General features: G+C 53.0%; 2 protein-coding genes across 4 annotated transcripts; both read right to left on the reverse strand.

The window, feature by feature from the left end:
- Positions 1-133: 133 nt before the first annotated feature.
- NTF4 (neurotrophin 4) lies at positions 134-2,836 on the reverse strand. Of its 3 annotated transcripts, XM_049901234.1 has the most exons (5): positions 2,638-2,665; positions 2,088-2,105; positions 1,588-1,711; positions 1,284-1,368; positions 134-778 (listed from the first exon to the last, which is right to left on the reverse strand). In XM_049901234.1, the coding sequence occupies exon 5, from the start codon at positions 764-766 to the stop codon at positions 134-136; it is 633 nt and encodes a 210-aa protein (XP_049757191.1). In that variant the 5' UTR covers positions 767-778; positions 1,284-1,368; positions 1,588-1,711; positions 2,088-2,105; positions 2,638-2,665. The 3 variants fall into 3 exon arrangements, with proteins under 3 accessions (XP_049757191.1, XP_049757190.1, XP_049757189.1); XM_049901233.1 differs by lacking the exons at positions 2,088-2,105; positions 2,638-2,665 and adding an exon at positions 2,779-2,836; XM_049901232.1 differs by lacking the exons at positions 1,284-1,368; positions 2,088-2,105; positions 2,638-2,665 and having other exon boundaries at positions 1,588-1,673.
- Positions 2,837-7,715: 4,879 nt separating this feature from the next.
- KCNA7 (potassium voltage-gated channel subfamily A member 7) lies at positions 7,716-10,157 on the reverse strand. The gene is made up of 2 exons (XM_049901240.1): positions 9,588-10,157; positions 7,716-8,531 (listed from the first exon to the last, which is right to left on the reverse strand). The coding sequence occupies exons 1-2, from the start codon at positions 10,140-10,142 to the stop codon at positions 7,716-7,718; spliced, it is 1,371 nt and encodes a 456-aa protein (XP_049757197.1). The 5' UTR covers positions 10,143-10,157.
- Between the last annotated feature and the right edge of the window lie 6,813 nt (positions 10,158-16,970).

Raw genomic sequence — 16,970 nt, forward strand, 5'->3', positions numbered from 1 at the left:
AAATCAAAGAGCTGGGATTTGGCATGCATTTGACAAATTTGCAAACAGACCCCCAGCACAGCCAGGCCTTCCCCAAGGTCCTTCAGCATCCAGGTGTCTTCTTCCTTGGCCTGTCCAGTTCCCGGGCCCAGCCTCAGGCCCGGCCAGTACGGCTGAGGAGTGTGCAGACGCAGGCAGTGTCAATTCGAATCCATCGCCAGCCCACACGGCCCTGGGCATCAGCGGTCAATGCCCGCACGTAGGACTGTTTGGCCTTGCACTCAGATACCCAGTGTCGCCGGTCTACACCCCGGCAGCCCCCGCCACCCCCACCAGGGTCACCTTCCTCAGCGTTTTCCGCCTTGCATCGGGTCTCAAAGAAGTACTGGCGGAGGGGGCTGCCGCCAGCTGCAGGCACCTCGCCCAGCACCTCCACCTCACGCCCACGCAGGTCCACGGCTGTCCGGCGGTCTGTCACCCAGCCACTGACTGCATCGCACACAGCCAGCTCACCCCTGCGACTGGCAGGTGCTGTCTCACTCACCCCGCGGCGACTGCGGTTGGCTGGAGTGCCCCCAGGCTCCCCAAAGGCCCCAGCCTCCAACACAAAGAGCAAGGGGGGCCCTGTGGGGGCGCCCCGGGACAGGGCTACTCGAGGGGACAGGAGGTCCCACTCAGGGGCCAGAAATGGGGGTAGTGGTGTGGGTGGGGGACGGGGCTCTGATGGGATGCTGGGGAGGAGGAAGAGGAGGAGGATGGGGAGAGAGCTGGAGAGGTGGGGGAGCATCTTGCTGAGCACCTGAAGAGAGAGGGGGAGCTGGGGTTAGAGAAGACTGCAAAAGCTGGGAACCCCAGGGAAGCCTGCATGTCAGAACCATGGTGAGGCCCTTGTTCTAGAATTTTTAAGGACCCTATATTCTGGGACTTGGATAATACCCAACTTCTAAATTAGTAATAAATATTCTATTACTATTACTAATACGAGGAGTCCCCGGGTGGTGCAAACAGTTAAGCTTTCAACTTGAAAGATTGGTATTTTGAACCCACCCAGAGGTGCCTCGGAAGAAAGGGCTGGCAATCTGCTTCTGAAGGGTCACAGCCCTGAAAACCTTAAGCAGCTCAGTTCTACTCTGCATCGCCATGAGTTGGAATTGACCCTATGGCAACTAACAACAGTAATAATAACAAACAAATGAGGAAACACAGGCTCAGAGAGACTTGTTACAGGCACCAGGTCACACAGCTAGCAAGCGACAGTGACGGGACTTGAACCCACCCTGGGCAATTTCACTTGCCCATCTTACCTCTATAACCCTGAGGAACCCCAAATCCTGCTGCTTGGAGGAGGTGTGAGTTCCAAAATTTTGAGAAAGGCCAAGTTCTGGGATCCTGGGAAGACCCAAGTTCAGCTGAAAACTGCCATTAACACGGCAAGACACTCCCCCTCTCAGGCAAGGACTCCGTTTCTCTGTCTGTGAACTAGACCCAGGACTGGGAGATGCTGTGGGGGGTGTGGCTACTGCAGTTCCTCTACAATATTCTAGAAGCCCGTGGATCTGGGAAAGGGTATCCTGGAGAGGGCTGGGAAGCAGGGGGTGGTTACCAGACCTGTCAGCACCTCCTCCGCCTCCAAGCTCCCGGGCTGGGGGCCCCCAGGCTCCAGGGGGCCCCTGTGGGGGACACAGTTGGCCCCCTCCTTCCTGACATTTCAGGAGAAGGAGGGGGCAACCACCTAGGGAGAAGGAGGAACAGGCAGATTGGATAGACAGGTGGGGGGAGGGATGAGACCCTGATATGCCTTTCCCTGCTTTCCTCTTACTACACAAGGTACCCAGGAGTTGGGCCGCCCCCTTCCCAGAGGCCCCTTCCCTGCCCAGGTGATGGTTCCTGGCTGGGATGGGGGGAGGGGAGAGGCAGCGGATGGAGGAGGCTGGAAAAGATTACATCCTCCTCCCCGGCCCATTCATCTCCCAGACTCGGCGGGGGCGGCGCGGGGCGGGCCTGGACACCCGGGTCCCTAAGGGCCCTGGGTCCCCGAGGCTGCTTCCTGGAATGTTCCCTCCTCACAGGACAGGCCAGGGCCCGCCCAAGACTTCTACAGTACATACCTGGAGTGGCTGCTTGCCCTGGCGCAGAGATGGGAAACGGAAAGGGTGGGGTGTGAAGAGGAGCGCATGTTGCCCCAGCCAGGACCAGGAGTCCCAGCTTCCACCCCCCTCATCCTCAGACCCAGGGGTCGGGGGGCCCCAGTCCCCTCCTCGCTCAAACTCAGGAGTCCGAGTCCCCAGGCCCTCCTCTCCCAGATCCTGAGTTCAGGCCCCCGCTCCCTCCCCTCAGACCCAGGATCCAGGTCCCCGACCCCTCCTCCCTCAGACCCGGGAGTCCGGCCCCCAGCTCCCTCCTCTCGTGTACTCAGGTGTCCAGGAATCCCGGACCACTCCTCCCTCAGACCCAGGAGTTCTAGCCCCAATCTCCCTCCCCCCTCACACCAGGGAGTTGATGGGCCCGCAGGACCCTCCTCCCTCGGGACCCAGGAGTTCTGGTGTTCAGGTCCCTCCTCTCCAGGTACTGAAAATGCAGACTCCCAGGCCCCTCCTTCCACCAGACGGTTTGGACTGAAGGGCAGGACTCCTGAGACCCTGCTGGGGGGGGACGCACTGGATATCCCGGACACTGCGCTCCTGCCTCAGTTTCCTCCGCCAAGCCCCGCCCCCACCGGCCCCGCCCCCGCCCCTCCCCACCCGGGGGCAGGGCGACCCGGACGCCGGCATCCCGGGGGCGGAGGCGGGAGGCTCTTACCTGGGGCGCCGTCCTTGGCTCCTCGGCGGCCCCTGGCGCGGCGGCGGCTCCACCTCCCGCTCGCTGTCTGCAGGGCCGCCCGCGCCCGCCGGCTCCGCGCCGCACTCGCTCGGGAGGGCCCGGGGCGGGGGCGCGGGCGGGGGCGGGGGCGGGGGCGGGCCGTCGGCGGGGCGGGGCCGGGGCCGCCTTCCACTCGCGCCGGACCGCGGGAGCCGGGCCGCTAGCTCGCACGTGGCGGTTCTCGGTCCCGGGGGCAGTCCGGGCCCCCGGCCCCCCGGCCCCCTCCTCCCTCTGACCCAGGAATCCCAGCCCCTTGCGCCCTCCTACGTTAGACCCGGGAGTCCGGGCCCCCAGCTGCCTCCTCCCTCAGACCTGGAAATCAGGGCTTCCCCAGCCCCAGTTCGCCTTCCCTCATAATCAGGAGTACGGGCCCCGGCCCTCTCCTCCTTCAGACCCGGAAATCCGGGCCCCCCAGCCCCCTCCGCCCCCAGACCCGGGAGTACGGGTCCCAGCACCCTCAGACTCAGAAGTCCAGGACCCCAGCCCCTTCCTCCCTCAGACCCAGGAGTTGGGGTCCCCAACCTTCTCCCTCAAAGTCAGGGGTCCAGGCACTCAGCCCCCTCTTCCCTCAGACTGAGGGGTCTGAGCCCCCAGCCCCCTCCTTCCTCAGACTGAGAGGTCTGGGCCCCCAGCCCCCTCCTTCCTCACACTCGGGAGTCAGACCCCAGCCCCCTCCTCCGTCATATCCAAGAGTCTGGGCTTTGAGATTCTTTTGCCTTCTTTTGCCAATTTAGTGTCAATGCTGGGGCAGATTCCCACCCTCTGCTCACATCCCCACTTTCCCAGGAGCTCCGTGCCAGACATTAACCAGCTGGACTTGGGCAGTGATAAGATCCGAGGCCCTGGGGGGCAGTGAATGTGGGGGGCTCTCCCACATGGTCCTCTATCCTGGAATTTCCTGGGTGGGGACTGTGGAGAGGGTCGTCGGGCCCTGAGCTCAGCCAAGAGAAATTGCAGGTAGTATGGAACTCACGTAAAGGTGTATTTCTAATAGAATGACCTGCTTAGAGAAAGAGTGGATAGTGAACGATGAAGGCAGAAAAGGGGAAAGGCACAGAAATAAAAAGTGACAGAAACCAAGACAAAGAGTGGAGACAGAGTTTCAGGGAGAGGGGGACAGAGACCCCACGAAACCCCAAGAAAGATGGAGTTGGAGAGAGCCCCGGGACAGTTACACCACAGGGCCGGTCACCCTACAACACCTCCACCCCGGGACTCCACTCCCCTCCCCCTGAGCTATTTTCAGGAGGAAAGCTGACACCCGTCTTGGGGGGTCATCCCGTACCCCTCCCTCAGCCTAAATATAGCATGGCAAGGTGGCAGGAAGGGTGTCCCCTAGTTAGGGTGTTCCCCTCTCCACCTCCTCATCCCAGCCAAGGGTGCATAGAAGGCGGCTGCAGTTGTTTATTGGAGCTGGGGGAGGAGTACCTTCCCAGCCTCTGGGTCATCTCCCTGACCTCAGCACACTTTCCCTCATTCCACCCCCTACCACAGGGGCTCTGTGTAAAGTCAGGTTTCTGATGAGGTAGCAGGGCTGAGTTTTCAAAGAAGGGTAACAAAAATAGTGGGAGGGTCTCCTCAAGCTCTGCCCTGCCCATAGGTGTCTGTTCCTCTCTTTCTCTGGGTCTCTGTCCCTCTTTCTGAGTCTCTCTGTGCCTTACTCTGGGTCTCTGTCCCCTCCTCTCTGGTCTTTGTCTCCCTCTCTCTGGGTCTCGCCCCCCCCCACCCCGGATTCTGTCCTTCCCTCTATCTGGTTTCTGTCCCTCTCTCTCTGGGTCTGTCACCCCTCTTTGGGTCTCTGTCCCCCTCTCTGAGTCTCTGCCCACCTCTCTCCGGGTCTCTGTCCCCTTCTCTCTGGGTCTCTGTCCCCTTCTGTCTGGGTCTCTGTCTTCCTCTATCTCTCTGGGTCCCTGTGTCCCACTGTCTGGGTCTCTGTCCTCCTCTCTCTTGCTCTACCTCCTCCCCTTGAATTGCTACCCTTCCTCCAGGTCTCAGTCCCTCTCTGCATCCACCTCCCTCTTTGGGTCTCTGTGCTGGGGTCTTCACTCTAAGCATCTGCTTGTCTCTGTCACTGTAGGGGGTCTGTCTCCATTTCTGTCTCTAGACATGACTTCCTTTCTATTTAAGCAAGAAGTAATTACCTAAAAAAAAAAAAAAAAAAAAAAAAGTTATACTATTTACAACCTTTACCAAAGTCTTCTCATTATCTGTACCTTTTTCTCTCTTTCTCTGTATAAAAAAGTGGTTGGATTAAATCAGTCGTTTCCAAATGGAATTCCTTAGCTGCATTTTGAGTTGCCAAGAAGAACTAGAAAGGATGTGTGTTCCTCCCAAACCAGGTCCTCTCTGACATTTCCCACTGATGCCTCTAAATAAGATTTCATTTGACCAAATTAAAGAAGGGGGGGGGAAGGGTAATTATATCCAAAAACAATGACAACAATACTCTGTAAACCACTGGATGAGTTTAATAAATTAATACAAGTCCTTCGATTGATGCCTGGTACGTAGGAAGCCCTGTATGTGTTAGTGATTATAACCATCGACATCACCATTATTATCATTGTCCTCCAAATGCCCTTTTTGCTCTGAAAAAATTTGGCTTTGCCACCTTAGGTAACACCCCTCCCTCTGTGCCTCAATTTCTTTATCTGCCAGAAATGAGGCTACTGAACTTGAGAGGCCATGGGTGTCCCAGGCGGATGGGGGCATGTGGAGTCAGGCAGCCTGCCACAAGTTCCGGCCCTGGCAACTTGCTCTGCGACCTTGGAAAGCCTCTCCCTTTCTCTGACACTTGGGTCTCTCCCCTGGAAAGCAGATGAGATACCCAGTGTGGCTGACAGCTTTCCTGAGCTGTGGGGAGATTGGGCGACAGACCCTGGTGTAGGATCTCTTTATAGTTTTGTAAAATCGAGAATCTGTGTCTTTCTCTTGGGTTTAGGGGTATTGACTTTTTCTGCCTTTTCCTCTTTTGGTTCTCTTTCTCTGGGGCCTCTATGATCTGTCTCCATCTCTGGGTGTCTGTCATTCTCTGGTGCATGACACCCCCCTCTGGGTCTCACACCCCCCTCTGGGTCTCTATCCTCCAAACTTGGTCTCTGTCCGCCTCTCTCTTTGAATTTCTATCCCCTTTTTTCTGGGTCTCTGTCCTCTTCTCTCTGTCTGGGTGTCTGTCCCTGTCTCTCTGGGTCCCTGTTCCCCTTTCTCTCTGACTGTCTGTCCTCCTCTCTCTCCAGGTCTCTGTTCCCATCTCTTTCTAGGTCTCTGTCCCCCTCTCTCTCTGGGTCTTTATTCCCCTTTCTCAGGGTCTCTCTCCCTCCTCTTACTCTAGGTCTCTGTCCCTCTCTCTTTGGTCTCTGTTCCTCCTCTCTGAATTTCTGTCCCTTCTTCTCTCTCTAATTCAATACCTCTGTGGGTCCCTGTATCCTGCTTTTGGTGTCTGTGCCCCCATTATGTCTAAACAGGGTACAAACAGTATTCTCTCCTCTCCCTCTTCCCGTGGCCCTAATCTCCTTATCTGAGAGCAAAAATGCAGAGAAGGACAGATAGAGAAGGGTTTTGAATGGCAAAACAAAGCAGGTTGTGTGAATGGAAGGAGTGTCCACATTTCCCTGGTTCACCCAGCGCCTCTCCGGATGAATAGCTGAATCCACAAATACAGAATCCAACCTTGCTCCCTTATGGAGTTACGCTGGCTAAGCCAGTTGGCATATCTTCTCAGGGCCCACAACGCCATGCTCACTCCCCCATCCATAATTCCTCCCCTATGTTGTTATCCTTGGGTCCTGGTGCTACAGCTAAATCCTAAATAACCCAACATGGCCCTACAGAACTCATACATACATACAGTAAAGCTCAATCCAACATTCCTACAGGACTCATACAATGACACACTCAATGTAATTCAAGTCAATCATATGACCCTACTGAACTGGCCCTACGAGACTCACATGATTATACAACTCAATATAGCTCAACTCAGTTGTGGCCCTGAAAGACTTCCATACACATAACTCTACACTACTCAATCTAACAGAACCCTAAAAGACTCACACAGGTATATCTTCCAATCCACCTTAGTCCAGGGTGACCTAGAAAGCTCACACTGTATCACTTGACTTTTCCTATTTCTACATGACTTCGCAGAACCTAAAATAACACGGCCCTAGAAGAATCATAAAGCTGAGCAATTGCCAACGTGTGTCAATCCAACTCAACAATGCAATGTGTAACCATGTGATCAATCGCAACAGTACCATGGGTGACCACCTAACTTAACCCAACATGGCCCTGACCAGAGACAAGACCTATTGCTGTTGAGTCGATTCTGACTCATAGTGACCCTATAGGACAGAGCAGAACTGCCTCATAGGGTTTCCAAGGAGCAGCTGGAGAATTTGAACTGCTGACCTTTTGGTTAGTAGCCTAGGGGACTCAAAACCACAGAATCTGCACAATACAGTTTGACAAGACTCAGACTCACAATCCAACACAACCCAACATGGACCTAGGAAACTCATACAACCATATGACCAAACCTATCTCAACTCTACCCCAAAGAGCCCCACAAGCCTTGCATAACCCAATGCAATACAAACCAATGGAGTCACCTACACAGAGATGCAACAATTCAACTGGACACAACCCATTGCCATTCATTGCCACCTAAGGAGGTCCTCACCAAACCCAAAACCAAACCCATTGCTCTCAAGTTTGTTACCACACAACTCCAAGACCCAACAAGAATCTGTGTTCCCCCACTCAATACCACCTAACCTACTTCTTCCTAAATCCAACCCCCTCCCCCTGGTCTTTCCCTCTTCCCTTCCCTCCCTCCCTCCAAGGAGGTGTGAGGTTCCAGAGGCCTCAACTGACCCTCACACTTCAGTGACCAGGTGTTTCCCAGGGGGGGACCAGAGTGGAGGTGGTAGCTCAGGCACCTCTCCATCCATTAACCCCCCATTGGCTTTGCCCTCCAGTATGCCACAGGGCTGTGTGTCCACATGGCTGAACATCCCTTCCTCTTCGCCCTCTGTCTCCCGGTGGTAAAAGTAGCTGAAGTTGGAGACAATGACTGGAACAGGCAGGGAAATGGTCAGCACGCCAGCGATGGCGCACAGAGACCCCACAATCTTGCCACCCACAGTGACGGGCACCATGTCTCCATAGCCAACTGTGGTCATGGTGACCACTGCCCACCAGAAGGACTCAGGGATGCTGGTGAAATGGGTGTCGGCTCGGTCGACCTCAGCAAAGTAGACTGCGCTGGAGAAGAGGACCACACCAATGAAGAGGAAGAAGATGAGGAGGCCCAGCTCACGCATGGAGGCCCGCAACGTCTGGCCCAAAATCTGCAGTCCCTTCGAGTGCCGGGAAAGCTTGAAGATGCGGAAAACACGCACCAGTCGGATGACTCGCAGGATGGCCAGTGACATGGCTGGCTGGCCCACCCCCCGCTGCCGGGCCAGCTCCGTGCCCAGTGCTACAAAGTAGGGTACGATAGCCACAAAATCGATGAGGTTCATCACGTTCTTGAAGAAGGCTGCCTTGCTCGGGCATGTCATCAGACGCACCAGCAGCTCGAAGGAGAACCAACAGATGCACAGTGTCTCCACCACAAAGAACGGGTCATCGAAGGGCATGCGGGGCAGGGGTCCAGGCATCAGGTTGGAACCATTCAGCCGAGCAGGAAACTGCAGGGAGGAAGGGGTTCAGGGAGAACCAGGCCAGGGCCAAGACACAGTGGGACAGCCATATTCGGTGTTTAAATATTCAACCTCTTCTCTACAGACTAGTCAGTAGCCTCCACCTCAAGGCCCCCAACAACCCCGCTGTCCTAGACTCCTTCCAGGACCCCTGGGATAGAGGCTGGAAGACCTGACCTTACCTGGTGTGGCTGGACCTTACCTGGTGTGGTAGACCCTGCCCCTTCACTGGCCCTGGCTCCCTAAAGGATGCTTGAGAGGGATTCTGCATCGTCCCTTCCAAACCCCCGCCCCAGCATTGATTTTCTAGTTGGAGGTCCCGCCCTGGCCCTGCCTCCCTGTGCCCTGACTTTCCTGGCCCTCCCCTGCCCAAGCCCAGGCTGTAATGGTTATAGATCCTCTCTGCAGGCCAAACCCTCAGAACCCCCATCTCACAGCCCTCAGCCAGGGCTCCTTGGGGATCGGATCCTCCTATCCCATCCCTAGGCCCCATCCTTCTGCCTTTAGCTCCCTCAGCTTGCTTTCTCCAGGCCCAGTTCTCAGTGTCTCCAGCTCATTTCTTCAGACTGGTCGCTGCCAGCCTCACAGTGCCCCCATTTTCAGGCCCTCCTTTGTCCCTCAGGTTCGATTCCTTAATGTTTCTGTCCCCCTCCCCTGCACCGCACCTGCACTGAGGGCCTTACCCTCCATAGGCCTTGTTTCTCACCTACCTCTTCCCTGCCTTCTGATAGGTTAGGTCCTCCTACTCAAACATTCAGGCTCCGCCCCTATTAAGTTATACCTTCCCTGCCCCCAACCCAGCTTTTAGCGGTGAGGTCCAACCCTTGTCTCTGGGTTGCTCACCCCTCACAGCCAACTCCCTGCCCTGCCATTTGATTGGCCCCCGATGTACTGTCCACCCTCAAGCAGGCCCCGCCCCCCAGAAACCCCGCCTCTTACCGCCCCTTGCCCCGCCTTATGATTGGCCAAGCCCTCCCAGGCCCCCTGGACCCCGCCCAGGTTCTTCAAAACCCCGCCTCTCTCCGCCCTGGCCCCGCCCCTCACCGGGCCAGCGGCGGCCACTGCAGCAAGCCCCGGGCTGTCGCGGTCGTCGCGGAAGTCGGGCAGCGTCTCGAGGCAGAAGACAACGATGGAGACGAGGATGACCAGCACGGAGACGACAGCCAGCACACGTGCGGCCTGCGAGCTCTCGGGGAATTCGAAGAGCAGCCACAGCTGGCGTGCGAAGGCACGGCGGGGCAGAGGGCGCTCGGGCGGCGCGGCGCAGCCCTCGTCCTCCCGGAGGCGCGCTAGCGCCGCTGCTCCCAGCCCGTAGAAGGCCACCTCCTCCAGGAAGACGTCGAGCGGCACGTGCGCCGGACGCCGCAGCCGCCCGCCAGACTGGTAATAGTAGAGCACGGCGTCGAAGCTGGGCCGGTGCCGGTCGAAGAAGTACTCGCGGCGCGCGCCGTCGTAGAAGCGGCTGCGGCGCGCTGGGTCCCCGAGAAGCGTGTCCGGGAAGCGGTCCAGCGTGCGCGCCCGCGTCTCGAAGCGCAGCCCGGCCACGTTGAGCACTACCCGCTCGCAGCAGCCGCACGGCGGCGGGCACCGCGGCTCCATGGCGGGCACAGCCCCGGCGACCCCGACGGACGTGTGGCCCCGCCGCCCGGCCCGGCCCGGCCCCGCCTCGGCCGTCGCCGCCGCCGCCCCAGCCCGGTGTCCGGTGTCCGCGCGTAAAAATAGCCCTGCGGTCCGGCCAGGGCGCGGGGGAGGGGGCGTCGTGACCCCGCTGGGCAGAGGGCGGCCGGGCGCCCTCTACCGGGGTGCCTTCCCTGTGTCCCCCGCCCCAGCCGCCGCCGCCGCGCTGCACCCTCTCGGGGTCTAGCCCACTCTCGGGGCCGCTTTCCTTCCATCTCTGTATTGGCCCGGACCTCAGTCCTGCGCCGGAACGGTCTTCCATATGTCTCTCGTCTCAGCGTCTCTTGCTGTAAGCATCTTGAGTCGCTTTGTGAGAGTCACCTATTTTCACGTCTCTCTGTCTCAGCCTCTGTGCATCTCTATCTCAGTCTGTCTCATCGCCCTGGGTCTCTATTGATGAATTATCTCTGAATTTCGTCTCTCTGGGGGCTTGTGTGTGTCAGTCTCTGCGTCTCGATGTCTCTGCCTCTCTAACTGGCCTGTTTCTCACTTGTCTCTCTGGGTCTCTGTCTCAGTCTCTCTCTTGCCTCCGTTGGTTTCTGTTTCTCTCATCTCTTAGGGTGTTTGTTTCTTCTGAGTTTCTTCTCTCACATTATCTCTTAGCCCCCCTGCGTCTCTGTCCCTGGTTCTTGTGGGTCTCTGGATCTCCCCTTTAGATCTCTTTCTTCTCTATCTCTGAATTACTGTGAGTTTCTGTCTCGAAGCCTCTGGAGGCCTTAGGGTGGCTGAGGTCAGATCCCTGAATCCCTCCAGGTGTGTGTGTGTGTGTGTGTGTGTGTGTGTGTGTGTGTGTGTGTGTGTGTGTGTGTGTGTGGTAGGGGGATCTCTATGTTTCTGTGTGTCTATCTATCTAGGTCTCTGCCCTATTTATTTACTTTTTGTCACCAGGTTTTTGTGAGTGGTCCACCACTGTCCTGGTGCTTGCCCGACCTGGGCGTCTGGAAACGACTGGACATGTGCCCTGTCTCCTCCCCGGGGGTCTCACTTGGATTTTCTGCACGATTTTCTGTGACCCAGCAGGGTCTGAGCTGTAGCCCTGAAGGGTGTGAGAGAAGGCCTGGCAGGAGGTGGGCCACGGAGATGCCGCAGGGTCACTCGGAGGGACCAAAGGGCAGGCAGCCGATGGCCTTCCAGCTACTGATGTCTCGTGACATTGCATAAAAATAGCCCTGGGGCTTGGGAGAAGTGGTGGAGAGTGCTTACCCCGGACTGCAGAGAGTGAGGTCCTGGGTGCCCTCTGCAGCATTTATTTAAAAAAAAAAAAAGTTGCCATCAGGTCACCCTTAGCTCATAGAGATGAATTCTGGCAGTCTGACTTTCTCTTCCTGTCTACATTTCTTTCTGGGATACTGTGTCCTCCTCTCTCTAGATCTTTGTCCTTCTCACTCTGCGGTTCTGTCCCCCTCCTCTGTCCCCATTCTTTCTGATCTCTGTCTCCTTTTTCCTCTTTTTTCTTATCCTCTGCTTCCCTCTTTGTGGGTCTCTGAACTCTATGTTTCTATTGTACTGTTGCAGGGTAAAATCTTTCATAAACCAATCCCAAATTCCCACAGTGACCCCAGGCCTCTTCCTTGAGCCAGGTGGCATTGTGATGGGGTCGGGTGTTTCTGAGTGGCTCCTCCTCCCACCCAGCTCTCTACACCCTCAGTCTAACCAGGTTCCCATCCTCCTCCAATCCCTAAACCTTTCCCTTCTGCTTTCAGGAAGTCGTGTCTGTCAACACCTGTATCCCCCACCTCTGTCTGAGAGCCTAGCTTCCTTTACCCTCCTGCTCTCCTTCCTTCTCCCTGAAGACCTTGCTTCCCTGAAGCCCTCTCTCTCTCACCCTCCTACCCGTGGGCCTGGAGGTTGGACAGATGTCTTTCTTGCTTGTCTTTGACACTTCTAAATTCTCCCTCCCTTCCAGACATTTCAACTCCTTTCAAGCTCAGGGTCTCCACAGACACCTCCTTGAAGGTGTCATCTCTTCACCTTCTGGCCACTGCTGTTTGTTCATGGAGCAGGCTCCTTGTCTGTCACTCAAAAGTACTGTCATGATTCTTAGTAATTTTGATTATCCACATAGATGATCCTTCTAAAATTCATCGTGTAGCAGGTTGTCTTTTCCAAAAGTGGCCACAATCGTATTTCTTGTCCGACATAGTCATCTAGAACCTTGCCACACCCCCATCATGTGGAATCTAGGTTCCTTCCCTAAAACTGGGTGAGTTTTGGTGACGATCTCACCTAAGACTACAGCAGAAGTAACACTATGTGATTTCCAGTGTTGGATCATAAAAGGTGATACAACTTCCACCCCACTCTTTCACTTGGGACACTTGTCCAAGCCACGTGGCAAGAACCATGTGGAGAGGACATGAGCTGTTGGCCCTTGGCCCTAGCTGAACTCACATCAACTTGCCAGCCATGTGAGGGTGCCATCTTGGAAGCAGATCCTCCAGCCCCTGTTAAGCCACCCCCACTGATGCCATGTGGAGCGGAGATCAGCTTTCCCACCAAACCTTGCCCAAATCACAGATTATGAGCAAAATAAATGATTCTTGTTGCTTCAAGCCACTCAGTTTTGGGGTGGTTTGTTACAATGCGGTAATATAACAGTAATAAAAATAGCAAACCCATTGCCGTCAAATCAATAGTGACCCTATAGGACAGAGTAGAACAGCCCTAAAGAGTTTCCAAGACTGTAATCTTTATGGAAGCAGACTGCCACATCTTTCTCTTGAAGAGCTGTTAGATGGGTTTGAACTGCTGACCTTTCCATTAGCAGCCAAGCACTTAACCACTGTGCCACCAGGGCTCCTTGATAATTGCAACAGTGATAGTGTGGTCTCTCAGAACCCTGATCCCATCACATCCATTCAGCAGTCTTGCCCTCCACTCTACCTCAGCCACCCACTTTTTAAAATAATTAATTTTGTTGTTGAGAATATACAAGCAGAACATAAGCCAATTCAACAATTTCTACATGTACAATTCAATGACATTGATTTAAAATAACTGCTTTATTGTGATATATAAGTCACATACAGTTCACTGGTTTTAAGCGTGCGATTCAATAGCTTTTAATATATTAACAGGGGGCAGTGTTGGTTCAAGGAGCCCTGGTGGCACAATGGCTAAGTATTGAGCTGCTAACTGAAACGTTGGCAGTTTGAACCCACCAGCTGCTCCACATGAGAAAAGACCTGGCAATCTGCTCTCCTAAAAATTACAGCCTGGGAAACCCTAGGTCAGTTCTACTCTACCATATAGGGTCAGTATGAGTTGTACTCAACTCAGTGGGATGCAACAAAAACACAAATGGTGGTTCAAAGGTAGAATTCTCACCTTTAATGTGGGAGATCCGGGTCCAACTCTCAGCCAATGTACCTTCCGCTTGTCAGTGGAGGTTTGTGCGTTGAAATGATGCTAAACAGCTGCAGTGGAGCTTCTGGACTCAGATGAACTAAGAATGGCGATCTACTTCTGAAAATCAGCCAGTGAAAACCCTATGGGTCACAATGGCCTGATCTGCAACTGATTATGGGGCTGGTGCAGGACTATTGTGCATGGGGTCGCTGTGATTTGGGGGCCGACTTGATGGCAAGGAACAACAATAACGTATTCTCTAAGTTGTGCATCCATCACCACAATCAATTTTAGAACATTTTTACTATCCCCAAAGAAACCCTGCAGTCCTCATCTGTCACTCATCATCCCCTAATTCTGCCACCCACTGTCATGGTCATACCCTAGTCCTCATGAATACCCCTAACTGCATCCCTTCCATAATCGTTCTTTTTGCTTTTATTTTTTATTGAACTTTAGATGAAGGTTTACAGAGCAAACTAGTTCCTCATTAAACAATCTGCACATTGGTTGCCAACCCCACGACACGTCAACACTCTCTCCTTCTTGACTTTGGGTTCCCCGTTACCAGCTTTCCTGTTCACTCCTGCCTTCTCATCCTTGCCCATGGGCTGGTGTGCCCATTTACTTTCATTTTGTTTTATGGGCCTGTCTAATTTTTGGCCGAAGGCTGAACCTCAGGAGTGACTTCAGTACTGAGCTAAAAGGGTGTCCAGGGCCATACTCTTGGGGTTTTCCACAATCATTATTTTTATCATTCCGTTGAACGTGCACGTCCTGTGCCCTGTATTCTCGTCAGGGTCTCCCCCTGGATTCTCTTCATGCGTTTTCTTCTTTTTCCGGTCAACCAAGTTAAAAACATTTTCAAGGCTACCAGCACTAACAGTCAGTTGACCCTATTAACCCTAACATGTCTCTGACTTCTTCCCCTACCGTGTCCTCCCTTCCCTCTTTCCCCTGCTTACATCCCACAAAAACCACTTGCTGTCACATTGACTCTGACTCATGGTGACCCTATACGTGACAGAGTAGAACTTTGCTCCATAGGGTTCTCAATGGCTGATTTCCGATAGATCACATAACCAGGCCTTTCTTCTGAGGTGCCTCTGAGCAAACTTGAACCTCCAAACTTTTCGTTGTGTTCAGATGGCTAAGTATTTGACTACTAACCTAAAGGCTGCCAGTTTGAACCCACCTAGGGGTGCCTCAGAAACCCTGGTAGCATAGTGCTTAAGAGCTACGGCTGCTAACCAAAAAGTTCAGTGGTTTGAATCCACCAGGCACTCCTTGGAAACTATATGGGGCAGTTCTACTCCGCCCTGTAGGGTCGCTATGAGGCAGAATCAACTCGACAGCAACTGGTTTGGTTTTTGGTTTAGAGGTGCCTCAGAAGAAAGATCTGACAGTCCGTTTCCAAAAGATCACAGTCATGAAAACCCTATGGAGTGTAGCTCTACTGTGACCAACATGGGGCCACCATGAGTCAAAATTTACTTGATGGTGCCAAATTGTTTTCCACAGCAGCTGCATCATGTTACAACCCCACCAACAGTGAATAAAGGTTCTAATTTCTCCACATCCTCGACAACACTTGTTTTCTGCTTTTTCCATTGTAGCCATCCTAGTGGAGGTAATTAAGTGATCTTTTATAAATGTAAACTATGTTCTTACTGATCATTGTTGTTGTGTGCCATCGAGTGAATTGCGACTCATAGCGACCCTATAGCACAGAGTAGAACTGCACTATAGGGTTTTCTAGGCTGTAATCTTTATGGGAGCAGATTGCCTTGTCTTCTCTCCCTCAGTGCCACTAGCTGAGTTTGAACCGCTGACGTTTTACTTAGCAGCTGAGCGTTTAACTACTGCACCACCAGGGCTCCTTTCCCCTGATCAAACTCCTTTAGCTATCTCCTATCTCATTTAAAATAAGATCTGGCCCCTGATGTAAGACTTGACTCAGGCAAGGATTAGCAATAGCTGCTACAATCATTAGGTGAGGTTGGGGAAGAGAATATTGGCATGGTGTGGAAGTCTTGCTACTTGCTAGTCTCCAGGGGAGAAATCCAGCTTTAGGAGGAAAGACCTGGCAGCCAGTACACCAAACTCCATGGAATAGTAAGCCCATCCAAATTTATGTTCCTACAGATGTGAAGCCCACCAGGGATGTGTTTTTGCCAAAATGTTTAGCTTAAATCTACTCAAGCCTTCAGACTTAATTTCCATTTTTTTTGTTGCGATGGTGGTAAATACATAGGTAACAAAGCATTTGCCATTTCAACAGTCTTCACATGTACAGTTCAGTGACATTCAACATACTCATCATGCTCAACCATCCCTGAATTTTTCCATGCTTAATTTCCATTGTACAGGCAAAACAGGGATAGTGGAACAAAGTGAACGCCATGAGGAAACAATCAAAGAAGTATAGAATGTGAAACATTGTACAGGAAAATGGTCTGAGCTCACACACACACAAAAAGTTACATCATGAAAAAAATGTGTCTGTATTAAAAGGGATCAAAGAGACATGACAACCAAATACAATGTATGCCTCTTAATTGGATCCTGGTTGGGATGAAAACAAGGTATTCTTGGGGAAATTAGAATAGGGGCTGGATAAGCTTTCTTGAGGGTGTAAAGGACTTAGTGGTTATGTAGAATGCTCTTTTCCTTAGGAGGTGCATGCGGAAATATTTAGGGATGGTGCTGCTACAATTAACTTACAAATCGTTATGGAAAAAAAGTAGTCATGCACAAAAATAAAGCAAATTTGTGAAAATATTTTTTAAAGTTATGTGCTATTACATGTTTCCTGAAATATGAAATTAATAGTTAAAATGTCATAATTTCTGTAATTATTAAACAGGCAATTGAATCCACCCAAAAAGCTTAGAAAACCATACTTAACTCATTACAAGTCTAAAAGGCCCTAAAATAACATGACTTCCTGCCTAACATGTGGTTCCTGACATCTGGTCTCAACTCAGGGCCTTTTCCACCAGAACACCAGATGCCTTAGAGTAGATTCTCACTCATGGAGACCGCATGTGTGTCAGAGTACGACGGTGCTCCATGGGGTTTTCAACGGCATATCTTTTAGAAACAGATCAACAAGGCTTTTCTCTGAGGCTTCTCTGGGTGAATTTGAACAGCCAACCTTTAGGTTAGCAGCTGAGTGTGTTAACTGGTTGCCCTACCCAGGGTTTCCCCAGGGCCTTCGCACTGACTGTTAACCCCGCCCAGACCACTGTTCAATCGGGGCCTTTGTTCAAATATCTCTTCCTAGAGGGCTTCCATTATCATCTTTTTGAAAACAGTCTCGTTCTTACTCTTCCCATCCCCTTACTCTGCTCCATTTTCTTCATTGTGCCAACCACTACCTGAAATTATAATTAATTTAAA

Source organism: Elephas maximus, chromosome 11, assembly GCF_024166365.1.
Source record: "Elephas maximus indicus isolate mEleMax1 chromosome 11, mEleMax1 primary haplotype, whole genome shotgun sequence".
Taxonomy (NCBI): Eukaryota; Metazoa; Chordata; class Mammalia; order Proboscidea; family Elephantidae; genus Elephas; species Elephas maximus.

What these genes read in the sequence shown, in the direction of transcription:
- NTF4 (XM_049901233.1), bottom strand. Translation starts at nt 766, where the DNA reads ATGCTCCCCCACCTCTCCAGCTCTCTCCCCATCCTCCTCCTCTTCCTC.
- KCNA7 (XM_049901240.1), bottom strand. Translation starts at nt 10,142, where the DNA reads ATGGAGCCGCGGTGCCCGCCGCCGTGCGGCTGCTGCGAGCGGGTAGTG. An exon ending in CAGTGGCCGCCGCTGGCCCG is followed by an intron (nt 8,532 to 9,587) that starts GTGAGGGGCGGG and finishes TCCTCCCTGCAG; the next exon opens with TTTCCTGCTCGGCTGAATGG.